At 40.5% G+C, this 26889-nt stretch overlaps 7 protein-coding genes across 12 annotated transcripts; 3 read left to right on the top strand and 4 right to left on the bottom strand.

Moving 5' to 3' along the window:
* Positions 1–164: 164 nt before the first annotated feature.
* Positions 165–4340, bottom strand: LOC143903597 (putative glutathione-specific gamma-glutamylcyclotransferase 2). Its single transcript, XM_077417308.1, has 4 exons — positions 4182–4340; positions 1971–2006; positions 1618–1880; positions 165–1485 (listed from the first exon to the last, which is right to left on the bottom strand). The coding sequence occupies exons 1-4, from the start codon at positions 4338–4340 to the stop codon at positions 1221–1223; spliced, it is 723 nt and encodes a 240-aa protein (XP_077273434.1). The 3' UTR covers positions 165–1220.
* Positions 4341–4380: 40 nt separating this feature from the next.
* Positions 4381–7659, bottom strand: LOC143903591 (hsp70-binding protein 1). Of its 2 annotated transcripts, none has more exons than XM_077417293.1 (5): positions 7461–7659; positions 6987–7224; positions 6502–6904; positions 6199–6433; positions 4381–6100 (listed from the first exon to the last, which is right to left on the bottom strand). In XM_077417293.1, the coding sequence occupies exons 1-5, from the start codon at positions 7502–7504 to the stop codon at positions 5890–5892; spliced, it is 1131 nt and encodes a 376-aa protein (XP_077273419.1). In that variant the 5' UTR covers positions 7505–7659; the 3' UTR covers positions 4381–5889. The 2 variants fall into 2 exon arrangements, with proteins under 2 accessions (XP_077273419.1, XP_077273421.1); XM_077417295.1 differs by having other exon boundaries at positions 6987–7212; positions 7461–7658.
* Positions 7660–8088: 429 nt separating this feature from the next.
* On the bottom strand, positions 8089–9108 carry LOC143903601 (transcription initiation factor TFIID subunit 10). The gene is made up of 3 exons (XM_077417313.1): positions 8974–9108; positions 8761–8825; positions 8089–8617 (listed from the first exon to the last, which is right to left on the bottom strand). The coding sequence occupies exons 1-3, from the start codon at positions 9082–9084 to the stop codon at positions 8416–8418; spliced, it is 378 nt and encodes a 125-aa protein (XP_077273439.1). The 5' UTR covers positions 9085–9108; the 3' UTR covers positions 8089–8415.
* Positions 8757–12500, top strand: LOC143903581 (histone acetyltransferase KAT2A-like). Of its 3 annotated transcripts, none has more exons than XM_077417277.1 (5): positions 8757–8897; positions 9689–10666; positions 10752–11315; positions 11404–12125; positions 12262–12500. In XM_077417277.1, exons 2-5 carry the CDS (start codon positions 9690–9692, stop codon positions 12453–12455), a joined length of 2457 nt encoding a protein of 818 aa, XP_077273403.1. In that variant the 5' UTR covers positions 8757–8897; position 9689; the 3' UTR covers positions 12456–12500. The 3 variants fall into 3 exon arrangements, with proteins under 3 accessions (XP_077273403.1, XP_077273402.1, XP_077273401.1); XM_077417276.1 differs by lacking the exon at positions 8757–8897 and adding an exon at positions 9312–9571; XM_077417275.1 differs by lacking the exon at positions 8757–8897 and adding an exon at positions 9312–9585.
* A 470-nt stretch (positions 12501–12970) lies between these two features.
* On the top strand, positions 12971–16956 carry LOC143903579 (histone acetyltransferase KAT2A-like). 3 transcript variants are annotated; one of them, XM_077417273.1, is made up of 5 exons: positions 12971–13265; positions 13373–14341; positions 14434–14991; positions 15095–15819; positions 15952–16956. In XM_077417273.1, coding segments are annotated over exons 1-5 (2448 nt in total). In that variant the 5' UTR covers positions 12971–13263; the 3' UTR covers positions 16146–16956. The 3 variants fall into 3 exon arrangements, with proteins under 3 accessions (XP_077273399.1, XP_077273397.1, XP_077273400.1); XM_077417271.1 differs by having other exon boundaries at positions 12972–13265; positions 13361–14341; XM_077417274.1 differs by lacking the exon at positions 12971–13265.
* A 49-nt stretch (positions 16957–17005) lies between these two features.
* LOC143903592 (actin, clone 403) lies at positions 17006–20825 on the top strand. The gene is made up of 4 exons (XM_077417296.1): positions 17006–18452; positions 18538–18916; positions 19048–19283; positions 19711–20825. Exons 1-4 carry the CDS (start codon positions 18327–18329, stop codon positions 20098–20100), a joined length of 1131 nt encoding a protein of 376 aa, XP_077273422.1. The 5' UTR covers positions 17006–18326; the 3' UTR covers positions 20101–20825.
* A 1511-nt stretch (positions 20826–22336) lies between these two features.
* LOC143903583 (uncharacterized) lies at positions 22337–26702 on the bottom strand. The gene is made up of 4 exons (XM_077417280.1): positions 25329–26702; positions 22842–23590; positions 22545–22763; positions 22337–22459 (listed from the first exon to the last, which is right to left on the bottom strand). Exons 1-4 carry the CDS (start codon positions 26697–26699, stop codon positions 22360–22362), a joined length of 2439 nt encoding a protein of 812 aa, XP_077273406.1. The 5' UTR covers positions 26700–26702; the 3' UTR covers positions 22337–22359.
* Positions 26703–26889: the final 187 nt, after the last annotated feature.

Here is a 26889-nt window from a genome sequence, read left to right as displayed (position 1 = left end):
GCTGTGTGTAAATAAATTTGCCGTCTCACGATATCTTCGCTTAGGGAGAATGATCGAATGTAGATGAAGTACCGTAACCACCATAATTTTCTGGATAATTTTGAGATAAAATAATCAGGAAAATATATGTTTTATCGAACAAGATAAAAATCAGTTTCTGTATATAAAGAATATGTAAATATATTTCAGTGTTAAAATTATGTCCAAGAAGGTAGCAATATTATCGATAGTAAGATCACAACCGCAAAGTCGCTAGCATATCAATAGTCAACAATAATTTCTCTATTTTATCGACGTATGTTAGAAAACTTTGAGACTTGTGTCTTTTATCTTTTACAGATGCTAACTTTAAATTTTATTATGTTAATAAATTATAACGCTATATACATGAATTATTAATTATTTTTATCTACATGCGTGTAGGACATGGTAAAAAAAAACCATAATTCCTATTGGAGATGAATATACATATGTACAATATTCGAAATATGTCAATATATATATATATATATTTAAATTAACCGATGTATAAGAGCAAGTTAAAACTTCGTAATACCAAAACGTACCGTTTTAAAACATAAACGGTGTCTCTGCCGTAAATGTTTCACACATAAACATATACGCAAACGTTTTTTCCTTTCGTCACGCCTTAGACGTTAGGAATTTTCACGACTTTAAAGAAAGGGCTATTTCTTTATCTTTATCCGTGACTCCGCGACTACAACTCTCAGTGTATTAAAATAGCAGGAGAGATAGCGCTGTCTTATATTAAAAATAATACGTAATAAAGAGTAATAGTGTTATAAAATAGCGAAGAAATTCAATCTAGGTGTGCACGTGGTCCAGCACGTTGTGCGCGTTACAAAATTAACACAGCCATCTCACAAACACCTCCTAAAGGAGATACATACCAGCAGTGAGATCGTATTCTCAAAAAGATTTGCAACTTTTTAAATTTAAATTTAAACTGTAGCTTCATTTCTTTACACGCTTCTCTTCAACTACATGCTTTTCTAATTTAGGATTCAGTCAATATCCCTATATGAGAATGTGATCTCGCTATTATAATTCACGCTTTCATACATTCTCATCGCACAAAGTTCATACTCGAGTTGCGCTTTTTCCTAAAAAAAATAAGCTGCCGCTTCCTTCATTTTCTATCATACTTTCAATCTGCGATTGAAGTTGAAAAATACAGCTATGTCTAATTGACCAATTGGCTACATTTTTACGCAACGCAAGCTCTTGGACGGGATCCGCGCGCTGAACTGGAAGGAGCTCTCGCGGGGTCGCCCGTTAACTTCTTCCGCTTGAACGGCCGATTCCGCGTCCTCGACGTCGAGGTCGACGACGAAGTCGCGATTTCCCATCAGCGTCGCCAGGCACATGCTCTTCTCCTTTATTTGCGAGCGCACCAGCATTTCTAGCGTGAAGAGATGTTCGTCGTGCGCCTCCGGCAAGTAACGGTGCACGAACTCCGCCAAGCTGTCACAACAGTTGGACAAATATTTTTACCGTCTTGTTATATATTATAATTTGTATTATAATTTGTAACGTTATCAACGTGTCAGACAGTAATGAATTTAAAAAACAACTTACGTTATGTGTATCTCTTACCGTAAGAGGTATTCGACGTTATGTCCGCTCGGACCGGAACATTCAGTAATTTGACGCGCTATAGTCTGCAACGATGCCTCGCCGAGCCACTGCTCGTTCTTGTTAGTGGCGATGTAAATTACCACGGGGAATTGCTTGTCCCCGTCCCGGCTGTGAAATGTCGCGATGGTCGTCAGGTATCCTCCTAAGGAGCACTCGCGGTTTTCCAAATAGGATAACGCCGCGCTGTCTTCAAGCTGAAACGCTCGTCCGTAAACTACGGCCTGTCAGCGAAAAAAAATCTCGATTACACACACGATTCCCATGATCAAGATTTGTATTGCGACACAACGCAATTAATAAATTAAGTATACCTTTTTGTCCTCGATTAGGGTGGCGACTCGTGCAGGCTGCAACATAATTTTTTATGAACAACGACATAAAGATGTAACAGTCGATCTTATTAAGAGATTATTCAGATAGAAAAAATTAAATTAATTTGTGTTTAAAAATTTTTTCGACGTGGGACAAAATACGCATATAGAACATGTTTTCTCTGGAGACAAATAGATATGCATATCATGTATGTAATTATGTATCGTTTCATTTCTTTTCATGTATCTTTTTATCAAAAAATTATATAATATTATTATATGTTTGTAATTGTATATCACTATGTATATAAGCGGAAAATACATATCACACTGTTGCAAAAGGCGAAAGGCAAAACAAAGAGTAAGCCACGACACGGAGCTTTATCTCTCATTGAAGATATCGGTTACTACTGGTTTATAACTGGTTGTATATACAATTTCACGTAATTTATACGCAAGTGTAATACAAAACGCGTTACCGCAACATTCATTTATCCTTTCTTCGTGAAAAAGGAAACTATGACTTTTACAATTAGACCCTTTTTATGGGAACATTTTATTCTAAAAGTGTCTAGAATTAAAGCAATCTCTAACTAAGTCTCATATCCAAATAAAAGCAGCGATTTTCTGCTAAATATTTATTTACATTTTAATCTTTACATATATGATTACATGTAATTACATGTTAATAATAATTTTATAAATATCAAGATATTCTTCAATCGATTTCAGTTGAAAAAGGTAATGAAGGAAAAGATGAAACATATATAAGTGAAACAAAGAAGACACAACGAGGGAAGTGATGAAGCGCACGAGTTTTCTTGTGCGTGTTAAAACAAAGAGGATCAAAATGAATTTCGAGTAATCGTGCAATTTTTACTTTGCGCACGTTACGATCAACGATCAAATTCGCGTCCTTCAAATTCGCAATTTTATACGAGTCACGTACATGTCGACGGACTCTTATCAAGCCCAGACAATCGCGCATATATCGGTGTATATGATCAATGTCGCGAAAAATGTATTGCACGCTTTTGGAATCTGGCCAGCGCCAGAAAAAGAATGCGCTGTATACACCGGCGAGCGCAATAAAATTCAGATATTAATAGAGTTCGCAAATGACTAAAAATAAAAATCACGTGCAAAGTGTATGGGACATATTTTCATACGCAAAAATATATTACAAATACTGCGAATATCTTCGCCAAGGGTTGAATTCAGCAGAACGTTAACGATAAGCAAAAGCTTTTAAACGAAAGAAAGTGTAAACGCCAACTTTGCCAGACATCTACGACTTTGTTAGTAATTTTGTTAAGTTTTATTTCTTTTTTACCAATTTCAGCTAACTTTGTTCGAGATATAAAAGCGCTCTATATATTTTATCGCATATGTAACACGCATACATTGACGTAGTGTTTACGTTAAACATATATATTTCGGAACCACGTAATATTTCCAATCTGTAAAAACATAGAGTGTAACGTGATGGCGAATGTAGGGGACGCGTTCTTTCTTTTCTTTGATTGAAGAGCATAATTAATTACTGTTTGTTACCATTTATATAAGTGAGATTTCGTTTGCTATTTTATTTATCGTATCGATAGGGTCTCGTTGCCACGAATGTTTGCTTTATCCAAAGTCCGTACAGCTGTTCCGATCTTTTATTATCACGTGAACTGAAGATGCACATCGTCAGGCATTAATACGCGAGAAGTTGACGTGTAAAATTAGTATAAGTCACTATGAGTGTAATGACATCACTAGAATACCAGAATTATATCTCAAAGTTTTAACAGTTTTTAAATTTATCATATTGCAGAATTCTTCAACGTTCACCGACCAACGTTTTTACAACATTAACCGAATATACGGCGTAAATAATATTATATAATAACACGAATATATTAACTCTAGCAAGCAATCGCCTCTCAAGTGTGTGCACTGCCATATAACTTCCATTATTTATCATCGAGATAACGCCTGCGACATTTTCTGAAATATTTATTGTTCCGATTATTCGTCAGACGTGAAATTATTTACATATTATTCGGTAACCGTCTCGGTTTTATCGTCAAAAAAGAAAGAACCAAACAAAAGATTGTGCGAAATCAATGAGGAATCGACTCTATCACGGTCATGGATGACGAATGCGGTATTCGACGGTAGTTAAAGACTAAAGAAGAAAGGACCAAAGGGGACAATTCGGCTCACCTTTTCGGCCGTTCCGCGATGCGTGATGTTGCCCTGCCAGAACCGCCTGCTGAAGCCCTTCACGTAGCCGGTTGTGCTTCTGGTATATGAGAAACCGGGATACCAGCAGAGCGACCCATATCCAAATACCCAGAGTTCGTTTTCTCGCGTACTATTCATCTTTGTGCTCTCTCGCGAAAAAGAAAGTCGAGTAACGAGCGAGTCTCTACCGTGTTTTTTTTTTTTTTATTTATTACTTTATCTTCTTTATTTCTTTTTTATCTCGTTTCTGATAGTAGATAGGGAACTCAATGTTCCACGTTCTATATCCCTGCATTTATCCGTTAAGAATTTGTACACGTTGCGACCCTTATATCCTCTTCGTACAAGATGGTCACGAAGTTTTTTCTTGTGATTACCCTCTTCGTAATTTAAAAAAAAAACGCGCTAATACACCTTTATCTGGTGCGTGTCTCAGTTTTCTCAGTTTCTCTAAAAGTTCGAATTCTCCGAATCCGTGTCTCTCGATGAAAAATCCATTTCAATTCGAATGGTCTCATATTTTTTCTTTTCTATATAGATATGCAGTACGCAGTAAATTTTTTTTTTCCGATCAAAACAAAAATCTAATTATTTTATAATTTTGTTCCAATTGTAGGAGATCGCCAATAGCTCTTTGTCGGATCTTTATCGGATCAGTGACAGTTCTACGTAGTCGAATTGACGACAAGTTTCACTTTCGACACGGTGATCGCCGAATCAATTCTCAATCATCGCTGATGCACGCGTTTGCGTCTCTGATTCCCTCGCGGATAACTCGCCGCGTTCTTCCGTGTTCAATTTATTAATTCGCGGGGCGGCTCCGATAGTCGACGGAATACCATAATTACAAAAGGCTCCTTTTTTGCCGTCATCTCGACTGTTTCGCGTGTCTACTCTGCATCAGCGATGCGCTGGATCCTCAAGATCGATCCTGAATCAAGTCGGTCAGAGAAATCCGCTCCGCAAAGATCGATCTGTCAGCAACTGTCTCGTGATCTCGAGCGAACGTATGCTCAAGTATTCCCGAGACATTTGGAGGATCCCGGAAGAAGGGCGAGTCACTTAACAAGATCCGATGAGAGCTGCCGGTCGACTGTGTCAACCGGCTAACGTTCGGTCAACTCGACCGGACGCGCGCCAGCAGGAGGGAGAGAGAAAGGCGTCGGGAGAGCACAGCGAACTGGGGAAGACAGAGAAGAGTAGCGGAGTATCTGGCGTACACGCCAGCGGAGAGATGGTGGGGATGGATGATGAAACGAACCGCCTGATTGACGTGACGCACCGGACGTGCGGGAGCATTCCGTTGATCGGATTAATTTCGGGAAACACCGATCAGTACTATCAAAGGTTTACGCGACAGGGCCAACTGGTTCATACGCACGTGTTTAAAATACAGGAAGTTACGCGCGACTCAGAACGTGAAAGATTTCAAAAACAAATGTCGTCAATCGTGTTTATAAAAGTTGAGCGCGGGGCAAGGATTAATCGTTCAAACTTCAAACATCGATTTGCAGAACAAAATATTCAGATTTGCTTCATCGCTCGGTACATTTAAGAAATAGTTTTGCGTTAAAATCCATACACATTGTATATTCCTTTAAATTATCTGAAACTAGTTAAAAGCACATCGTTAGAATTGCAAACATTATGTTTATTTAGAGGAAAGATAATGATACAAATTCGTGTGTTATCTCTCTTGACTCGTTTCCGGCTCGAAAAATACTTTATCCAGGAGTTCGGCACACATGTCTATCTCGTCCTGGTTTTCCACAGGTTTCAATTCTGTCAACAGTTGCTCCAAAGTGGATCTTAAATACAATTGTGATCGGCGACACTCCTTCAGCGCCGGTAAAAAATTATCGTTTACCATACTACTGAGCACTCTCAGCAGTTGTTCCCTACGATAAAGATAATCCTCGATTTATATCGGATGCGAGGAAAATAATGCGAGAAATCATTACGTTCTCTTGAAATGCATGCGCCGCAGATGCGTTACCTGACTGCCGGCTGTAAATTTATTCTACCCAGCAATCCTGCCGCTTGCTCTACGAATCCCATTTTTACCAAGGTATATTTTACGTTCGAATCATCCTTGCCGCACAAGCTAGAAAGCAAAAATGCAGACTTTATTTGTAGTTTCTCCACCGGGCTTTGCATCGCTCGCAAAAGTACCGAGTAACCATCGTTCGTATCCATATACTTTAATGACGCTGGGTGTCCCCTGACTATACCTGTATTTAAAATATAATCAATAAGAATAATAATAAAAAGACGGACATTGCGACGTTCCATTACTTACACGACACTGCGTACAGAGCTTTTATCCTGGCCTGTTCCGACGGATCTGAATCGATCATAGACAACAAAACGGGAAATACTCCAGCTTCTAATAGCTTGTCTTGACAAAATGGATTATTTTGGGCTAATTCAGCGATAATATCAGCTATCCGCCATCTGATGCTACCGTGCGAGGAATTCAGGCATGGCTGAAATATCGAGAAGCCTCCAATCTTATAAAAATCATTGGCTATGTCAATATTGTCTACAAAATCTGCCATCCTTTCCAACGTATTCTCGTATTCCGACGAATCATCGTCCGACCGTAAATCGATGACGTTAGATAAGATTTGCACAGCTTTTTGCAATTCCTCTATCACGTTTACCGTTAACGATGATAATGCATCATTCAAGAACGCTTTTTTCTGCAACATACGAACGATACAAACACATCCGTCAGATACGAACAAGTAGATAATGCGTATAATTTTAAATTAAATTTTATACTTCTTCGTCCAAAGGATAGACCGGCGATTTATTTTCCGTATCATCAGACTGTGCCGCATCCATAGCATATTTGAGTAATCCTTGCAAATTAGTTGGTTGCCTCGGTTGGTTCGATAACGGTTGCGATGGGACTCGCTCGGCGTTACTGGAGGTTGAGGGACCCTCGATGGACAACGGTCTCGTACTGCTGTTCGACTGACCTTGCTTGGCATCCTTTTTCGATTCTCTATTCTCAGAACAAGGCAAAAGATTATACAGGTGCTTAAAGCCCATTCTACAATAGCCGTAAAGTATGCATTAAGACGTAAGCAGGAAGCTATTGACTAATGGGATTTTTACAATCCAAGAATGATCGGCTGTAGTTGGTCAATTTTTACTGCTTACGTCTTAAAACATACTTTTACGGCTATTGTAGAATGGGCTTAAGAGAGAGAGTTTAGGTTAAACACCGTAGCTAATAACGTTAATACGTACTCGTTCATTTTGACGTTACTCCGTTTAGCGAATGATGCGCCCATTAACTGAATAACACACGGCTTAAAAACCAATTGTCAACTCACTCAACTATTTGTTCTGATTCGTTGCATATCTTTTCGTGGGATTTTATATTTCTGTATATAACACATGAATTTCTCCATATGACATATATGAGATGTCGCGCACCGCACTGTGAGCGTATGTGGAACTTGAGTTACGTATCGGTAAAGTCACTACTAACTTTTTAACGTCAGTAACAAACAACACGTTATCAAATATATTTTATTCGATATATATATATAGATTAGTTATTAATTGCGCGATATTTTTTCATCTGATAATGCATAATTTAATTTTATTTAATCTAGTATACCAGTATATCGAGGAAAAGGTATACGTAAGTAATATTTTTAAAGGCCGTCCCGCTTGTACCGGATGTCATTGCGATTAAATGCAAAATTTTGGACTTTGCATTTTCTTAGTTATAAATTAAACATTAGTTCTTATCTTAGGTTTTAACTAACATCCGCTAGAACCATGTCAACCAATAGAGACCCTCCACCGCCCCCGCGGATTCTGATGGGTATTTTGTACATATTTATTTAAATATTAAAACACAAACCGATACGGCACGACAATTTCCATTAAATTTATTTTTCAATCTCTTACAAAAACCCTAGCAATGATACAATAATATAACAAGATGTATGTATATTTATATTCGTGCCACGAGTAATGTAATTATATGAAACTAAAACGTTTTAGGGGACTTGTTCCTGATAAAGTAGAAATTCTCAGACATTATCAAATTATTCAATATATTCAAATCGAAACATGCACGGATATGAAACTTTTCCCTCATAAAAAGGAAAGGTATTATTTTTATACGACATTGATTCTTAGTGACTCTCTAAAAGATTTAACCAAGTGCGCGTATCAAATTGTATAGCGATCAAACGAAATAATGTGGTTTCTTCACTATTATGCCATATTCCGCAACCGCCGGTGTCAGATCTTCCATAGTCAGAGTATAACGTCGGTCTTTTCCCTTTGTTTTTGTGTTCTGATTGGCACCGCGTGTTTTGCAGTGCTGCAGCGCATCGTTGGCAATTTCTGAGATAAACTTTTGCGCCGCTAAGGACACCAGGCGTACTCTACGAAGCGATAAGAAGTCGTTTAACGACATATAACGCTGTTCAATAGATTTACCGAGCAGATAAAAATATGTTTGGGGTTAACAAAACTTTTATCCAATATATACAGGATGATTTAACCAATATATCGCATTTATACTTACATTCTTGGATCAGTGGTATTGAAACCAGCTGTGTGCAAATAATGTTCGGTGATGGCATCGGGAACCTGTTGACGTAAAAAAATATATAGTGGCACTAAAGTTACGGGATATACTTAATGCGTATGATATAGAATAAGGTAAACACATAAATTGCCACAAATTCAAGATTTATTTCTTTGGAGAACGTTATTCGTCAAGAAAATGGATCGATACCGTAGGTGTATAATCCTCCAATTGCAACAAGAAATCCGACAACGGTTGTCCCGCAGTCTTGACTTCCTCGTTGTAGATCGGTGGCGTTTCCCTTCCAAAATTCTCCGCCATTTCTGTGGCTGTCCGTGCTATCGATTCCTAACCTAAATCACTAGACGCCTAGACGCAAAAAACGAACCGCGCGCGTTTCGCCGTTCCGTAACTTGCCTTTTTGCCTTATCTTTTTGGACGCACAGCGGCACTTTTTTTATGTGACAATACGCGAATTTCTTTATGCTCGACTCACACGCATTTTTAGACGCGTAATTGTACATACGTGTAGTTTCGTGTAACCCAACCTAACCTAACCCTCGGTTAGAGCCTTATTAGAGCATTGTTTTAAATCAACGAGAACCAAGAATTTATTTAAAAAATGTGGCTATGACAGTAAAAGAATAACTTATAAAAACGTTTGTAATCGACCATTTAATCCAAAAGAATATTGAATACTTGTTATTCAATACGTAAACCAACAACAGGATTGGGAATGAGAGTATAATTACTTGATTCACGCCAAATTGCGACCTATTTTGTTTGTGTTCCAATAAAAATTTGTAACGTGAGTTTATAAAAGTGTGCGTATTACTCCGTCTCGAAAAATTATTGTTGTGGTTATGTAGCTAAAGTGTGATTTATATATGATTCTTAATTTAACGAACTTAATGATTTTTTACAGGATGGCATCCGAGAACGTCGATTCTCATACAACGGCTTCTTCGGAAGAGACTGGACAACCCGTTACCAGTACGTCGCAGGAAAGCAATAATAAGGATGCAAACTCAACCAAGCCACAGACTCAAGTAAATTCAATGAGTAATCTCCAAAGGATAAATCAACGCAAGCAGCAGACGTACAACTGGCCGCAAGAAAAGAAATTGTTGAAGCTCGCGAATTACAGCGCTTGTCAGGCAAAAGAATGTAAATGTACAGGCTGGAAAAACGCGCAACCGTTTACAAGATCGCCAAAGGGTGAAATACAGCAGCCTCTCGTAACCTTTTCTGATTCGTGCAAGATATGTACTCATTCTATAGAAGATCACGTCGAGCACTTGCGGGTTCAATCTGACGAAGAAATCAACAGATTGTTGGGAATGGCTATTGACACGGACAATATTTTAACATGTATACACAGAGAAGGGGATGTCGATACTAAGAAAGTTTATTTTTTTTTGTATAAATTTTTGAGGAATTGTCTTTTAACTAGAGCAAAGCCAGCCTTAGAAGGAGGCTCGTTTGGAAAGCCGCCATTCGAAATACCCGTCATATCGAAAGCGGTACTGAATTTTGTCTCGTATAAATTTCATCATTTACCGGTGAGAGAATGGTACATCATGTGCGACATGGCAAAAATGTTTTTACATTGCCTGAACTTTTGGAATTTTGAACCGCCCAGTGCCAGACAAGCAACAGCGGTAACAGCTACGTCGGACGAAGTTCTCGCTTACAAGCATAATTATACCCGCTGGCTATCCTTCTGCCATGTGCCTGCGTTTTGTGACTCTTTACCGAAACACGATACTTCTGCAGTATTTGGAAAGTCTCTGTTGCAAGCCGTATTCAAATCACTTTGTCGAGAACTGGTGAACAAGTGTCATAATGACAGAGACAAAATAACGCCGGAAAAGAGAGTTCTAGTTTTAACACATTTTCCTAAGTATGTATTGAATCAATTTTCTGTTCTTAATTTTGGTTTTTCGTAATTTTCACACAGGTACTATATATAATTATTTGTATTTAAGGTTTCTTTCAATGCTAGAAGCTGAAATTTATTCTGATAACGTACCCATGTGGGATCCTAATTTTAAAGCAACACCACCGTTTCATCTGCAAGTTGCCATGCAGGAATCAAAGGCACAGCAAGCAAGAAAGACAGGCGAATTTGAGAAAGTCACCGTTCCACCAAACGAGAAAGATAATTATACAACGATAAATATTAGTCCTGGAATAAGAAGACTTCCCGAAAAGCGTTCCTATTCCGAAGGACGACCTGACGCGAAGAAACGAAAAAGTGAAGAGGTTTTTGAGGATTTGCCAGAGGAAACTGTCGCTGAAATTGTTGCGACTATTAACGATCCCAATTATATGTGTGGACCCGATGCGGTATTTCCTCCGGATGTTCCACGAGACGAAACTGCTAAAATTGAAGAAAGCAGGAAGATCATAGAGTTCCATGTTGTCGGCAATAGTCTGACGCAACCTGTGTCCAAGCAAACTATGCTTTGGCTGATAGGATTACACAACGTATTTAGCCATCAATTAGTCAGAATGCCTAAAGAATATATATCCCAATTCGTTTTTGATCCGTGAGTATCATCCAAAAATATAACGATTATGTTAATTCGTTGTAAGAATTTATCTATAGTGATAGTCCATTATTTCACACACACACAGGAAGCATAAAACATTGGCCCTGATAAAAGGTGGTCGTCCAATCGGCGGTATTTGTTTCCGCACGTTTCCTACTCAGGGTTTTACTGAAATAGTATTTTGCGCTGTTACGAGCCAAGAGCAAGTGAAGGGCTATGGAACGCATTTAATGAACATGCTGAAAGATTATCACATCAAAAACAACATACTGCATTTTCTTACATTCGCAGATGAGTTTGCCATCGGATACTTTAAAAAGCAAGGATTTAGCAAAGATATAAAACTGCCGACGTCGATGTATCAAGGATACATCAAAGATTATGAAGGAGCGACATTGATGCACTGCGAATTAAACGCTAAAATAGTATACACCGAATTTACAGCGGTACTGAGAAAACAAAAGGAAATCGTGAAAAAATTAATTTATCAGAGGCAACAGGAAATACAGAAAGTTCATCCGGGCTTGACGTGCTTTAAAGATGGTGTGAGAAGTATTCCTGTCGAATCCATTCCAGGGATTCGCGAAACCGGATGGAAGAATTACACTCAAACGAGAACGAGAGGTGTGGCTAAAGGAGCGCAAAGTTCAGAACTTGTAGATGGTACGGATATGTCGGATGCCCTTTATAAAGATTTGAACGGTGTTCTGAACAGTGTGAAGAATCATAGCACAGCTTGGCCATTCCTCGAACCTGTGGATAGAAACGACGTCCGAGACTATTACGATCATATAAAATATCCAATGGGTGAGCAAAAAAGATGCACATTTTCAGAACGATCAAATTACTTTTCGATAAATTATGAAATGTAAATAAACAATTACTGTTAAAATGAGAAAACTTAATAATCAGGAATTAATATGATAATTTTTTTTTTTTGCAGATCTCAAGACTATGGAAGACCGTTTAAAATCTAAATACTATGTAACTAGAAGATTATTTATCGCAGACATGACACGAATTTTCACAAACTGTAGATTGTATAACGGTCTCGAGACCGAATATTATCACTACGCCAATACTCTAGAAAAATATTTTCAAACGCGTATGAAAGAGATTGGTCTGTGGGATAAGTAGAGCTTTTAAGTGCTTGTGACATAATACAAAAAATATAAAAACAAATGAATTTTTATTTATTATTGATTGTCCCTCTATTAGCTATTTACTAACACGATAATCAGGACAGTTGCCAATACTTTCAAATATAGGAGAATATTCTCAGGTAGGACAAAGGTTATAGGTTAAAATTTGTTTCTTTGCTTGTGGAACTTTGAGTTTAAAGTTCGATATTGCATATGTGAACTTAGAGTAACGACAATTTCGGATTTAACAGAAATCTTCACTTGGCGAAGACTCAAATCAACCGAGTAAAAATTTTAATCCATGTATTAGAAATTTTAAGGTTACTTTATCGCTTATACGCGCGATAGCCAATCATCATCCGCGCGGTATACTCTATTACTTCCAGAAAAATGGTAATGATCAACGAATGGAAAACAATTGGCCGTTGTGTGGACACCTGGACATGCATTTATGCCGCATTTCCTGATGTAGCAGGTAGCAGCAGCAGCAGCGCAGCATGCGCTTGCATGCATGCAACAGTGTGTAGGAAGCATTAGGGAACAGTTCCATATAACCTGATCTGTCAAAAACTGTCCTGTATATATATCGACGTACTAATAACATAACAAATTGTAGAATAGAGATTGCTGGCATGACAATTCTACAGACATTATAATTATATTTATTTAAATCAGAAGATATTATTATTTATTATTATTTATATCAAATATCACTGAATAGTTGAACAAAGTGTATCATTGAGAATAGAAATATAATTAACCTGGTTCACGTAAAATTGAACTTCTAATGTGCGTGTAAATTCATGTAAGTTACTTAAAAATGTTATTACTGCAGTTAATGATATACGATGAGATCGTTACAAGTACAATTTGCTCAAACCAATAAGACGAATGTTATAGGGTTTTTTGCAGGATGGCATCCGAGGACGTCAATTCTCATAGAGCGGCTTCTTCGGAAGAGACGGAACAACCTGTCAGCTGTACCTTGCAGCAAGAAAATAATAATAAGGATACAGCTAAGCCACAGACTCAAGTGAATCGAACGAGTAATCTCCAAAGGATACACCAACGCAAGCAGCAGACGTACAACTGGCCGCAAGAAAAGAAATTGTTGAAGCTCGCGAATTACAGCGCTTGTCAGGCGGATGAATGCAAATGTACGGGATGGAAAAACGCACAACCGTTCATAAGATCGCCGAAAGGCGAGATACAACAGCCCGTTATAAATTTCTTAGATCTGTGCAAGATATGTACTCATCCGTTAGAAAATCACATCAAGCATCTACCGGTTCAGTCAGACGAGGAAATCAACAGATTATTGGGAATGGCTATTGACGCGGACAACATTTTTGCGTGTACACACAGGGAGGCAGATCCCGATACTAAGAAAGTATATATTTATTTGTACAAATTATTGAGGAATTGTATCCTGTTTATGACAAAGCCAACTGCGGAAGGAAGCCCGTTAGGAAAGCCGCCATTCGAAAGACCTAACATAGCGAAGGCAGTAACAAACTTTGTTTTGTATAAATTTAGTCATTTGCCGCAGAGAGAATGGCAAGTTATGTACGACATGGCAAAGATGCTTTTACACTGCCTGAATTTTTGGAATTTTGAAGCACCCAGTGCCAGACGGTGTCAAGCAACTAATACGGATGAAGCTTCTATTTACAAAGTTAATTATGCCCGCTGGCTCGTCTTTTGTCATGTACCTGCGTTTTGCGACTCCTTGCCGCATTACGACACTCCTGTGGTTTTTGGGAAGTCTCTGTTACAAGCTGTATTTAGATCAGTTTGTAGACAATTAATGGATAAGTGTAATAATGAAAGAGACAAAATAGCGCCGGAGAAGAGAGTTTTGGTTTTAACGCATTTTCCTAAGTATGTTCAACACATTTTTCTTTTCCATTTCTTATATACATATATAACTTATAAATATCAAGCTGAATCATGTATAATCTTTTATACTCAAGGTTTCTCTCATTGCTGGAAGTAGAGATTTATTCTGATAAATCCCCCATTTGGAATCCTGACTTTAAACAACTTCTGCCTTCTCACTTTCAAACTGCCTTGGACTCAAAGGCTCAAGCAAGGAAAGCAGGAGAATTTGAAAAGGTTACCGTCACTCCGAATGAAAAAGATAATTTTACAACGATAAATATTAATTCTGGAATCAAGAAAATACAGGATAAGCGTCCAAACGCCGAAGGGCGTCTCGACGCAAAGAAGCGAAAAACTGAAGAAACTTTTCAAGATCTGCCGGATGAGACCATTGCTGAAATTGTTGCAACTATTAATGACACTAATTATATGTCTGGTTCTGATACAGTATTTCCACCAAATGTGCCACGGGACGAAACCGCTAAGATGGAAGAAAGTAAAAAGATAATAGAATTTCATATAGTTGGAAATAGCCTTACACGACCGGTGTCTAAGCAGACTATGCTTTGGCTGATAGGACTGCAAGATGTGTTCAGCCATCAATTACCAAGAACGCCCAAAGAATACATCACTCAGCTTGTTTTTGATCCGTGAGTAGTTCAATATCCAAATTCAATATCAGTGTTGAATAATTTTACCTATTTTACACCACGCATGTATTCGATAACAATATTCTTTGTCTTTGTCCTACAGAAAGCATAAAACCCTAGCCCTGATTAAGGACGGTCGTCCAATTGGTGGGATTTGTTTTTGTATGTTTCCAAGTCAAGGTTTTACAGAGATAGTGTTCTGCGCTGTTACGAGCCATGAACAAGTAAAAGGCTATGGAACGCACTTAATGAATATGTTGAAAGATTATCATATTAAGAACAACATACTGCATTTTCTTACATTTGCGGATGACTTCGCTATTGGATACTTTAAGAAACAGGGATTTAGCAAAGATATAAAACTGCCCAAGTCAGTGCACCAGGGGTACATAAAATATTATGTCGGAGCAACGTTGATGCATTGCGAGTTAAACCCGAAAATTGTATATACCGAATTTACGGCGGTTATCAGGAAGCAGAAGGAAATAGTTAAAAAGCTGATTCACCAAAGACAACAGGAAATACAGAAAGTGCATCCTGGCTTAACGTGTTTTAAGGAGGGTTTAAGGGGAATCCCTATCGAGAGTATCCCGGGGATTCATGAAACTGGATGGAAAAGTTGCGCTCAAACCAGAACGAGGGGTGTGGCGAAAGGAATGCAAGGTTCAGAATCAATGGACACGAGTTTGGACGTGCCAGAATCTCTATGTAATACATTGAATGGTGTTCTGAACAGCGTGAAAAAACACAGCACGGCGTGGCCTTTTTTGAAACCTGTAGTTAAGAATGATGTTCCAGACTACTACGATCACATAAAATATCCTATGGGTGAGTTTAAGAAAATTGTCTATACATTTAACTGATTAAAATAGATGAATATAATTATCTGGTTATTACCTGAAAAAAATCAACCGAATATAAAAATACCAAAATACAATGATATATCTGTTCATGTTACAGATCTCAGGACGATGCAAGATCGTTTGAATTCAGGATATTATGTAATAAAGAAATTATTTATAGCAGACATGTTGCGGATTTTTACCAACTGTAGATTGTATAATAGTCCTGACACTGATTATTACCGTTGTGCCAATGCTTTGGAAAAGTACTTTCAAACGCGTATGAAAGAAGTCGGGCTTTGGGATAAGTAGAACTTTAAAAATTGTTGTTAATGATAATGTTGACACACACGCACAATTAATATTTCCTAATTTATTCTTATTATAAAGTATTATATTGCTTTATTAAAAAAAGTCCATATCTTGGAATCGTACTGCTTTTTGTGCAATATTTGTATAAAAGTAAAATTAAATAATAATATAATATCCACATGTGTGGGAGTGCCTGTTGGAATAATTATAAAAAATAAGAACTTCTATACTACTATTCTTCGATTATCTATCTTTTATTCTTTGTTTTCTTGAAAAAATGCTTATATCGTATTTATTACATTTGTTTCAATCGATTTCTTATGCGCGCGCGCGTGTGTGTGCGTGTGTGTGTATGCGTGTGTATGTACATAAATGCATATAGCTGTAAAGCAAGTATCGCTTGTATAATCTTTATCATATATTTCACATATTGATTGCGCAAATTGTTTATATGTGGCCTTTTTATTATGTTATACACTATAGCATTATGAAGTTAAAAATATCAAAAGTGGTTTATGCAAAAACTTCAAACTGAAGTGGGTACTTAATTTCACAGCCTAATTAATATCATTAGTCGAGCAGTTAATTAAGGAACGTAATACAGCAATTATAAAGATCGCTCTAGTGGGCGATCAGTCTATGGAACGGTGATTCTCTGTAATGCGCGTTGGTTTGTAAAGTATTCTTAAAGGAATAAGCTTGTTATCTAGAAGTGATGTGAATAAGATAGAATAAGACAACAAATTTGCATCATATGTTCATATCAAAATTGATATATATATATGTATATATATATATATATATATATATATATATATATATATACATACATCCAATATTATGTATAAATTGATAGTATAAACTGATTTGATTGAATAATTCTATGACACATAGTAAAAGTTGACAAAATTGTTGAAGGGCCAATATAATTATATCACATTCTTCTAAAAATACGTAACATCGTTTCTTAAATACGCTTCATCGCGAGCACTTCGATTATCTATTTTTAGAAAAATGCACACACTTATGGGAGACAATTTAGAGCAATTAAGACTTTTTAGCCCGTTAACTTTATGAGCTTCCCTTACTTTCATCGTTTCTTGTTTAACTTTGTCAATCTGTGACATATATGGAGAGGATTTGAACGAATAATAGTTATGTTCTATAATTGAATCATAAAATCTTGTTAGCTCGATTTATTTTGCCATTTAGAAATCTATCTTTAAATAGATCTCAATGATAGAAGGCATTGTTGAAATAAAATTTGTTCTTGGAAAATTTTTACAAATAAAATTACGTTCTTCGCGCGTTACGCTTAAAAAGATTGCAATCTAGTGCAGATTTGCAGAGAGATCAATGCGACTGCAGGAATGCAGAAAAATATATGCTCTAATTACCGCGAGAACTTCATACATTTATTGAGGATAACACTAAACAGTAGATGCCAGTTATAATTGGCATACATTAAAGAGCAATTAAGTCTTTTATTTAAAAAAGATATATAGATACATATTTCTCTAAACTTCTAAAGAATAAGAAACGCACGAAAGGAATGCTATTTATTGAAATTCTATTTCTTTTCATATTACGTAGTGATGACAAACCACAATTGTAATACTTGTATTATTCTGTTGTACTATATCAAGAGCGAAACGTACTTTTAAATATATTTTTATTTATATTATTTATGCGCACGTTATTTTTAATGTTAAATTGTGCTATGTTAACTGTGTTATATAAAAGTTATATATTGTATGTTTGCAGATTATATTCTCGTTATTAATACATTCACTGTGTAATTTACAAATTTATAAACAGGTTTTACCAAAATCAGTCAACTTGTAAATCTTCTTTTTAACAATAAGCGCGAAAGTATTCTTTCTATGTTTATCGATGTAAAGGAAATCTATTGGTGTTAGTCAATTTATGAAATGTAATTGTTCATTTTTCTGAAGTCGTCGTATAAAAAGAGATACGTGTGTGCGTGGATCTGTGAGCGGAAGAAGGGGAGCTCATATAAAGCAACTCTTCTAGGAAGAAACGCAATGCTTCAGAAGCCAATGTCACGCGAGAACGTTGTACCATCTAGTCTCTCGGTTGTTCTATTTATTTATCTACTGTAAGAAAAATTCACGTTCTGCTTCGACATTGCTAAAATCATCCGCTAAATATTATTCTAAAATGTGTGACGACGACGTAGCTGCGTTGGTGATTGACAATGGGTCGGGAATGTGCAAAGCCGGGTTTGCCGGGGATGACGCACCTCGAGCCGTGTTTCCCTCCATCGTTGGAAGACCCCGGTATCAGGTATGAAAAATATAGGTATATCCGATAGATAATGATAAATTTATTTGATTAAGCATGGTATATTTTAATCAAGAATTATTTTTAGGGCATTATGGTCGGCATGGGACAAAAGGATAGTTACGTAGGCGACGAGGCGCAGAGTAAACGGGGAGTTCTCACTGTTAAATATCCTATAGAACACGGTATCGTCACCAATTGGGACGACATGGAGAAGATCTGGCATCATACATTTTACAACGAGTTGAGAGTCGCGCCGGAGGAGCATCCCGTTTTGTTGACGGAGGCTCCCCTGAACCCTAAGGCCAACCGCGAGAAAATGACGCAGATCATGTTCGAGACCTTCAACACTCCGGCTATGTATGTTGCCATTCAGGCTGTCCTGTCTTTGTATGCGTCAGGACGTACGACTGGTATAGTGCTGGATAGCGGCGATGGGGTATCTCATACGGTACCGATTTACGAAGGTATTTCTCCCTGCTCTCGCTTCGATTTCTCATGATATACTCGTTGATGCCTTGTGCGATCTAAAAATCAGGATCAATGTCAATCGTGTGCTTTTGATGTCTCAATGTATTTTTTTTCTTTTTTTCTTCAGGATACGCCTTACCTCATGCGATTTTGCGCTTGGATCTGGCCGGCCGCGACTTGACAGATTACTTGATGAAAATTCTGACCGAGAGAGGCTACACCTTTACAACTACCGCTGAACGTGAAATCGTGCGTGACATCAAGGAGAAGCTGTGTTACGTGGCCTTGGACTTCCAGCACGAAATGGCGACAGCTGCCGCATCGACTGCGTTAGAGAAGAGCTACGAGTTACCGGATGGCCAGGTAATGCTTTGGTTACTTACGTTATTTATTATTGCCTACGAATGCACCGTTTACGTATTGCGTAATCAACGCGAAAGGAATACTTCTCGATAGTGAAAACTGTATCTTTTAAATTGCGCTTGTAAAAAATTCAAGATCTTTTGAGAAAGACCCAGAATTTCAACAATTATACCGAAATTTTTCAATTAAGCCTCTAACTTTACAGAGCTAATTTAAGTTAACTCGAAAATGATGTCTGAATTATATATAGATACAAAGAAATATAGATAGCTATGTAATCTGAATGTAATGAACGACGATAAGGAGGTAGTGCACGCTCATTAGCATTAATCGCGCGCATTTGCGTCGAGCGAGTGTTAACTCGTCATGGGTTGGCTAGCCGCGCGGTCAGTGGACGAAGACGTAACGGATAACGGTTTGATTCCAGGTCATCACAATCGGCAACGAGCGCTTCCGTTGCCCGGAAGCAATGTTCCAGCCGAGTTTCCTGGGTATGGAATCCTGCGGCATACACGAGACGACGTACAATTCGATCATGAAGTGCGACGTCGATATCCGTAAGGATTTGTACGCTAATTCGGTGCTCTCGGGCGGCACTACCATGTATCCGGGCATCGCCGATCGGATGCAGAAGGAGATAACGACCCTCGCACCGCCCACCATGAAGATCAAAGTAATCGCGCCGCCCGAAAGGAAATACTCGGTGTGGATTGGCGGCTCGATCCTCGCCAGTCTGAGCACGTTTCAACAAATGTGGATCTCTAGGCAGGAGTATGACGAGTTAGGACCGTTCATTGTGCACAGAAAGTGCTTTTGAGACGCCATCATCCAGAACGCTTCTCAACCGATATTAATCTTTAGTGGACCGTATGCAAAATAACTGAAACAATATTTATTTTCTGAGTAATAATTTATTACTTCCTGAGTAATAATTTTCTTGTTACATGTTTCCTCACCCTTCGCGCTTCTTGAACGATCTTTACTCGCCAATAGTTTTCTTATCCTTGATCGTTTCATCGCATTCGCACGCGCGAGTTTTACAGATGAATATTTTTATCCCTTTAAACGTTTGAATCTAGGAATTTGTGCACATTCAATGAAGCCGTTGATTCGTCAATGTCCTTTTTTATTTCTAAAATGTACTCGATGTCATATTACACAGCAGGACGTTTAAGGCGGATGTGACATTGGAGAGTTCTCCCTACGTCCCTCTTAGAAACTTTCATACAACTTTTGACACACAGTACATCTGCCGACATAACAAAATTCTCTTTGTTGACGCATATACATTAGAAAATAATAATTTACATATTTTTTTCTCATAAAACGTTATGTGTCGCATATATCCATTTATAGATGTACTAAGAACTCAATCGGTAACTCCACAGCTAGAAAAGTTGTCATTTACAGGATATTGATAATTACGTAGCATCGAATGCTGTTTTGTTCATGAAATTCTATTAATTTTCATGGACGGTTAATATATTATCTTACAGAATATATATATATATATATATATATATATATATATATATATATATATTCCTTAAAAAGTAGAACGTAAAAAAATCTATTTCTAAAGAAAAATATATACAATTTTCATTTTCATTCATTCAAGATAAATTATTATGGATAAGACATCTTAAAAAATTATCCGATATTCACAGCAGATTGAAATTATATATCGTTATCTGCTTCAACCATCATTTGCGTCGATCCCTTTTATTCATAAGAGTACAGAGTTTCGTAACGCAAATAAAATCGAAATTATCACAAATCGTCTCGGATAGGATGCAGTGTCAGAATTCGGTACATATATGTATACATAGATATAGTTTTGTATTACGACAAAACCGTAAAGTAATTAATAACAGATATATCAATATTTGGAGATACGCACGAGAAATTCGTGAAAAAATTAACATACATATAATTTCATTTACCAAATATATAATGCGCATCAAAGTATAGTTAACTTTAAATTTAATTGAATTGATCGTGCTAGTCGCGATATCAATGACTATACAATTGTTCACGATGTCGAAAGTTCTCCGCCTGTCTCTCGGATTTTGACATCCAGCATGCAATATGCGTGGGAGCAAGAGTAGCAGACGCTATTACACCGAGGTCACTTATAACAATCTCATTTGTAATTTAATAAGTGTACAACATAGATTGTATCAAAAGGCGATCCAATTTCGTTTACAGATTTTCTCGAATGTTTCCTTAGCGAAAAGTTTACGAAAGTTATTCCATTAGGCCATCAAATTTTCGCAAAAGAGAATGTCAATTTCACCCAATAATCCATTGGTGAGAGGAAGCGCACATTTTCTGAAACATTCTATACTATACATTTGTACCGTAAATTTTAGAGCTAACCAAACGCATGTTTTGCGACAACGCTTAATTGTTCAAGAATATCATTCTCTTTGATGTTAAATTATTAAGAAATGCAAAATTTATAAAATATTAAGAAGGGCTACACAAGATAAACAAAATCATATTCTTCCGTTATGTAACATTGTTTTACAACATATTTTTACGAAGCGTATATTATCAACAGACATGGTTTCATTAATCAATTTTTATAATCGATAGCAAAGAATGTATTCGGTTACAAAATAATATAAAGTGCTCCACACATAATTGTAGCGTTCAAAAAAAGTTTTGCAAATATCGTCAACTCACTGAAAATAAGACGGAAATATGGTCTATATATATAGTTGAAAAAATATTCAATACGTCAAATTAATATTTCGTTACGTTGCGATACAGTTACATAAATAAAATGACCAACACCGAGTACAAAATGTAAATAAGACAGATGTATCAAACAAGTATCGTCAATGAATTTACTTAAATAAAAATGTAGAAAAAAAATAGATAAACTATACTATATCGCACAAATTTAAAAAGTCAATAAAAATATCTTTGGTGCCCCTATTTCGCAACGAAAAACTGTTTTAATTATGGCGCGAGAGGGAGCAATAGTATTTTCAAGAGTTTAAAACCGACGATACCGATAAAATCAGTTCTGTTCACTTTTATATAAAAAGAAAAAAAAATTGTATATCTCCTAAACTTTTCTTCTACACGTAGATTTTCTTCTACCCGTTGAACGTTTAGGACGTCGACATTTTATTCGCGTTATATTTGACCAAGGTAAAGAAAATTCACTGAAAGATAAAGGTTATGCCGATTATAATATTTAACCTATCAACTACGCAAGATCTGTACGTTTAAAGAAATAGACCCCCTTACCTTGGAGCGAAACTAGGAATAGGAGCGCCAAACGCAGTTACCGGCAAATGAGAATCCACTTGGAGACTTTGAATTTGTTCTACGTCAGGCCACAAGGACGTTACGATTTCCTCCTCCATGGACGAGGGACAAGGACCGGTATGATTGGTATTGTAGCACGTAGCTTGATGATTTTGACGTTCCTGTCGTTGTTTTAACTTCTCTATATGTCTTTGTTCCCTAATATAACAAAATATGTCAGTGAACGTCGTAACCCCCGTCTCTCGAAGAGACGGACGTCGAGCATATTTTACGAACCTTATCCTTTGTACGTCCCACCGCTTTCTCCTCCTCTCGTCGTTCTCCAATTTCAAGTGTCTCTTATTAAAAATTTCATCATCCAAATTCTCAGTTCCCTCCATCGTATAACAACTCGTATACATTTTCACTCTCCAGTTTGGAATTTCTAACGACGTACTCGGTTCTACTGGGCTAGACCGTTTAAAACGTAACGTATAAGCCGGGTCTCCTACGGCTGTATAGTAGTGTTCCTCCGTCGCGAGAAAGGATTCCTTCTTCGCGAGAGATTTCGCCTTTTTGTCGCTCTTTCTATCGTTTTCGCGCAAAGTCTGACCTACGATTTTTTCTCGCGCTCCATCGTTACCGACGGTGGACGAGCAAGAGAGCCCTCTTTTCTTTTTGCTCCCCGTAGACAAGGGAGTCGGGTCCGATCGTCTCTTCTTTTTCTCTTCCCACTCGAACCCCGTCTCGTTATCAACCTCTCGTTTTATCTCCAGTTTAATTTGACGATTATCGTGCGGTTCTCGCTCGACGGTGGTGACGCCGCCGCTAGTGTTGAGGCGTATCTTGAAGCTCTCGCGCAGGGTGTCGCTACCCTCGCACCGAACATTCCCGTGGAGTTCGCTGGTCGAAGGTACGTTGACCGAATTGACACTGGTGGGCGAGCAGGCGCCTAAATGTTCCGAACCGGTTGAATTCTCGCTACACTCGGACCTCAGCTTCTGAAGGCTCACCCGCCTTTCCATACGCTCCAAACGCAGTTTCAGCTGCAACAGACAAATACAAACCCCATTTCCATGGTTTGACGCGATAACCTAGTAAATAGTCTCGCGATCGTTTTTACACGCGTTTTAAACTCTACAAACGTTATTTACACTTCTCGTGTACCGTCCGTACACGATCTTTCTCTCCTCGCAAATCATGTTAAATCGAAGGACCGTGCCTGGACCGTGAACGTCCCTCAGTCATCCTCGGGTACCCTCGCACCTGAAGGGAGGTTAGTCCGATAGACTCGCGCCGTTAACGAACGCGTCGCTCGCGGGCAGGGGCACGATTCGAGAAACTGGACCGACCCGCGCCGGTTTCCCGACCGCGATCGGCGATACACCATTTAGCCGCGCGGCGCGATCGCGGTTTCCCCCCTCGATTCAACCGTCATTTTCAAACCGCGAAAACGCGCAGAACGTCGTCAAACTCGCAGCCCTCGTCCCACGCTCGCGTCGGCTCGCATTCTCAATCGCACACACGCGCACATTCTCTCTCTCTCCTCGCGGTCTCAATGCGGAAGTAGCGCCACCGCACGTTGACATCGCGCAAGCTGACCTTCACGGTCAATTCGTTCCCCGCGTGGCACGACGCTTAGGTTAGGCGGACCGCGCGAGAGGGAGAACGGAGCGGGCGGGATCGACACTCGCGGCGGGCATCACGGGCACGGGCACACGTGCGCGCACTGCGCAGCGCGTTTTTACAAAATGGTGCCAAAGCCATCGATGTCGGATCGCCGGCGTTCCGCGGCCACGGCCAGAAAAAGAGCGGGATTGGCGGGCGAACGGGAATACGCGCGACGCGCTTAGGTTGGTGCGCCCGAGCCTCTTTATTTATCGTCGATGACGACGTCGCGAAGCGAGAGCGGGCCGCGGGCCGCGAGCCGCGAGCCGCTCCAAGCTGCGCGTCGACGTCTCTCGCGATTTTTTCGGAAATATGCGCGTAATCGTGAACGAGAGCGCGAAGGCGGAACGTCCGGAGCCCGCCGCGCAAGCGAATCTCGAGAGCCTCGAGATCGAGTGACGGCGGAACGAGCGGGTCGGGCTCGGGCACAACGAGGCTCTCTTTCTCGAGTACACGCTTACGCAAAAAGTCCGCGACCGCCGCGGGCAAACGGGATTGGAGTTGGAGGTTGGAGGACGAATCGGGTTTTGAATCGAAAACTCGCTCGATGACTCACCCGCCACTCACTCTTCGCCTCGTTCCGCATCTTTCGACTTGAAAGATGAAAGCGCGCGCACTTTCGAAGAGATTGAAAGGCTCCTCGCGCTAAAATAGATATCTCCATGCGTCCGTCCAGGGGTCGAGTTCGCGGTTTACGACAACGACCAAAGAAATCGAACGAATATCTATAGGAGGTAGGTGCGTTCGAAAGGATCGGCAGTCGGTTCCACTCTGCGAATACAAACATTTGGGGATCAGAGATTCAAACATTTTTCTGCGTTCGTTTACATCGACGTTGTCGCAACCGTAATCGAATCACTGAAAAAAATCACGCGGGTCTTCGCGCGTACAATAAAACTCCGATCTCCACCTCCCCGAGATCCGAATTCACGCAACTTCGCAGAATGTATTTTTCTTTAATCGAACGATCCGTCGCGCGAGAGGAGAGACTCGTCGGTTGAGAGAGAGAGAGAGAGAGAGAGAAGGTAAATAAAATAAATAAAAGAAAAAAAATGTGTGGGAAAAAAAAAGACGAAGGATCAAAACTAAAAGAAGCTCGTCGTCCCGGGCGTGTACCGTCTCGTTTTCCTGGCGCAGCGCGGCGAGAAGCTTGTCCTTGGTGACGATCTGCTCGGACTGCTGCTGGATAAGGTCGAGGTGGAGCAGCAGCAGCTCCTTCAGGTGCTTGACCTCGGCGAGATCGTCGCGACGGTTCTCGTTGCCGCGCAGCGGACTGACGCCGAGAGCGGTGGCCGCGGCCGCAGCGGCCGGCGCAGCACCGTCGGTCATGCTGGCGTACATATGATCGAAGTCACACGGGAAACTGAGGATACCGGTGGTGGCGGTGCTCTTGACGTCGCCGTCCACCTCCTGAAACTCGGAATTGCGCGCGCTGGTGCAGCCGCCGCTGCCGTTGTTGCCGTTGGCACCGTTGGCACCGCTCCCGACGTTGCCCATCGTCATCGTCGCTGCGGAGGGATCGCCGTTGCCGTTGCCGCCGGCGTTCGTCGCGGTCGCTGTCGTCATAGCCGAGGACGACGACGACGACGACGACGACGAGGACGACGACGACGAGGAGGACGACGACGACGACGACGACGATGACATCGCGACGGGGTTGTTACCGGCGCGAACGGCGTTCGCTACCGCCAGCGGCGACGACGTCGTCGTCGTCGTTGCGTTGGACAGGTGCTCGTTCATCGCCGCGACCATGTTGCCGCGCTTGTGGCAGCGGCGACGGTCCTCGTCCTCGTCCTCGTCCTCGTCCTCGTCGTCGATGTCGCGGAACGACGGCGCGACGTCAACAATGACGACGGTAGCGACGTTGTTGTGGCCGCTCCTGCCCCTGCCGAGCGGTCTCGCGTCGACGCTACCGGCGTCCGGCGGGTTCTCGCGATTCTCTCGGCGGTCCGTCGACGTCGCGGCGAAGTCGTCCCTGCCCGCGTTGGGAGCGCGCGTTCTCGCGCCTGTCACCGAGATCGAGGACGATAGCGCGTCGGCGGCGTAGACGTAACAGCGACGACCGCCGCCGCAGGTGCGCGGTACCGTCGTCTCGCGGCAGAAATTCACTGGCGTCGCGATGGTCGCGCGCGGCGCGTCGCGGGCGTCGGGCAACGTCGCGTCGCGGGGGCCGTCCGCGGCGCCACCGACGACGCCGCCGCCGGTAAGAACGGTCGCAACGGCGAGCACCCCCCTTCCGTTCCCAGTGATATCGGGGTTATCGTTACTCCTCTTCCCACCACTGCCACCACCGACGCGAGACTCGCGAAAGATAAAGACACTTGCACCGCTGCCACCGCCGCCGCCACTCTTGCCGCCCACGCTCGCGCGGCCCGCTCCGCCCCTGTTGGCCCCGTTGCCGCTAATGCCGCTGACAGCGCCGGCAGCGTCGACGCTCCTCTCACCGTTCACGACGAGTCGCTCGGACAGCGAGCCGACGCTTGACATCTTCTCGACGCGACCGCGGTCGCGGTTCCGTCGCCGACGCTCTCGCGGCGGCTACCGCGAGCATCCGCGGCCGTTACGAGCATGAGCGTGCCACGCGCCACGCGCTCGCCGCCGCCGCCGCCGCCACCGCCGGCCGCAGCCGTCGTTGCCGTCGCCGTTTTCGTCTCGACAGTCTCGACCGCCGTCCTCG

Source organism: Temnothorax americanus, unplaced genomic scaffold, assembly GCF_048541705.1.
Source record: "Temnothorax americanus isolate GAGA-0224 unplaced genomic scaffold, ASM4854170v1 Scaffold49, whole genome shotgun sequence".
Lineage (NCBI taxonomy): Eukaryota > Metazoa > Arthropoda > Insecta > Hymenoptera > Formicidae > Temnothorax > Temnothorax americanus.
The sequence above is the reverse complement of the archived record's forward strand: the minus strand, read 5'-3'. Positions and strand labels throughout refer to the sequence as shown.

Bases quoted from the DNA above. Each gene is read 5' to 3' on its own strand.
- LOC143903591 (XM_077417293.1), bottom strand. From the start codon at position 7,504: ATGGGCGCATCATTCGCTAAACGGAGTAACGTCAAAATGAACGA. The intron at 6,434-6,501 runs GTAAGTAATGGA...TTTTAAATACAG, and splicing joins AGCTCTGTACGCAGTGTCGT to GTATAGTCAGGGGACACCCA. The intron at 6,101-6,198 runs GTAACGCATCTG...TCTTTATCGTAG, and splicing joins AATTTACAGCCGGCAGTCAG to GGAACAACTGCTGAGAGTGC.
- LOC143903597 (XM_077417308.1), bottom strand. From the start codon at position 4,340: ATGAATAGTACGCGAGAAAACGAACTCTGGGTATTTGGATATGGGTCG. The intron at 1,881-1,970 runs GTATACTTAATT...TTTCGCTGACAG, and splicing joins CCCTAATCGAGGACAAAAAG to GCCGTAGTTTACGGACGAGC. The intron at 1,486-1,617 runs GTAAGAGATACA...CTGTTGTGACAG, and splicing joins AACGTCGAATACCTCTTACG to CTTGGCGGAGTTCGTGCACC.
- LOC143903601 (XM_077417313.1), bottom strand. From the start codon at position 9,084: ATGGCGGAGAATTTTGGAAGGGAAACGCCACCGATCTACAACGAGGAA. The intron at 8,826-8,973 runs GTATCGATCCAT...TTACGTCAACAG, and splicing joins TGGAGGATTATACACCTACG to GTTCCCGATGCCATCACCGA. The intron at 8,618-8,760 runs GTAAGTATAAAT...ATCGCTTCGTAG, and splicing joins AATACCACTGATCCAAGAAT to AGTACGCCTGGTGTCCTTAG.
- LOC143903581 (XM_077417277.1), top strand. From the start codon at position 9,690: ATGGCATCCGAGAACGTCGATTCTCATACAACGGCTTCTTCGGAAGAG. The intron at 10,667-10,751 runs GTATGTATTGAA...TTTGTATTTAAG, and splicing joins GTTTTAACACATTTTCCTAA to GTTTCTTTCAATGCTAGAAG. The intron at 11,316-11,403 runs GTGAGTATCATC...ACACACACACAG, and splicing joins TCCCAATTCGTTTTTGATCC to GAAGCATAAAACATTGGCCC.
- LOC143903583 (XM_077417280.1), bottom strand. From the start codon at position 26,699: ATGTCAAGCGTCGGCTCGCTGTCCGAGCGACTCGTCGTGAACGGTGAG. The intron at 23,591-25,328 runs GTACACGCCCGG...TGTCTGTTGCAG, and splicing joins TGCGCCAGGAAAACGAGACG to CTGAAACTGCGTTTGGAGCG. The intron at 22,460-22,544 runs GTAAGGGGGTCT...TTTATCTTTCAG, and splicing joins ATTCCTAGTTTCGCTCCAAG to TGAATTTTCTTTACCTTGGT.
- LOC143903592 (XM_077417296.1), top strand. From the start codon at position 18,327: ATGTGTGACGACGACGTAGCTGCGTTGGTGATTGACAATGGGTCGGGA. The intron at 18,453-18,537 runs GTATGAAAAATA...AATTATTTTTAG, and splicing joins TTGGAAGACCCCGGTATCAG to GGCATTATGGTCGGCATGGG. The intron at 18,917-19,047 runs GTATTTCTCCCT...TTTTTTCTTCAG, and splicing joins TACGGTACCGATTTACGAAG to GATACGCCTTACCTCATGCG.
- LOC143903579 (XM_077417271.1), top strand. The intron at 14,342-14,433 runs GTATGTTCAACA...TTTATACTCAAG, and splicing joins GTTTTAACGCATTTTCCTAA to GTTTCTCTCATTGCTGGAAG. The intron at 14,992-15,094 runs GTGAGTAGTTCA...TTTGTCCTACAG, and splicing joins ACTCAGCTTGTTTTTGATCC to AAAGCATAAAACCCTAGCCC.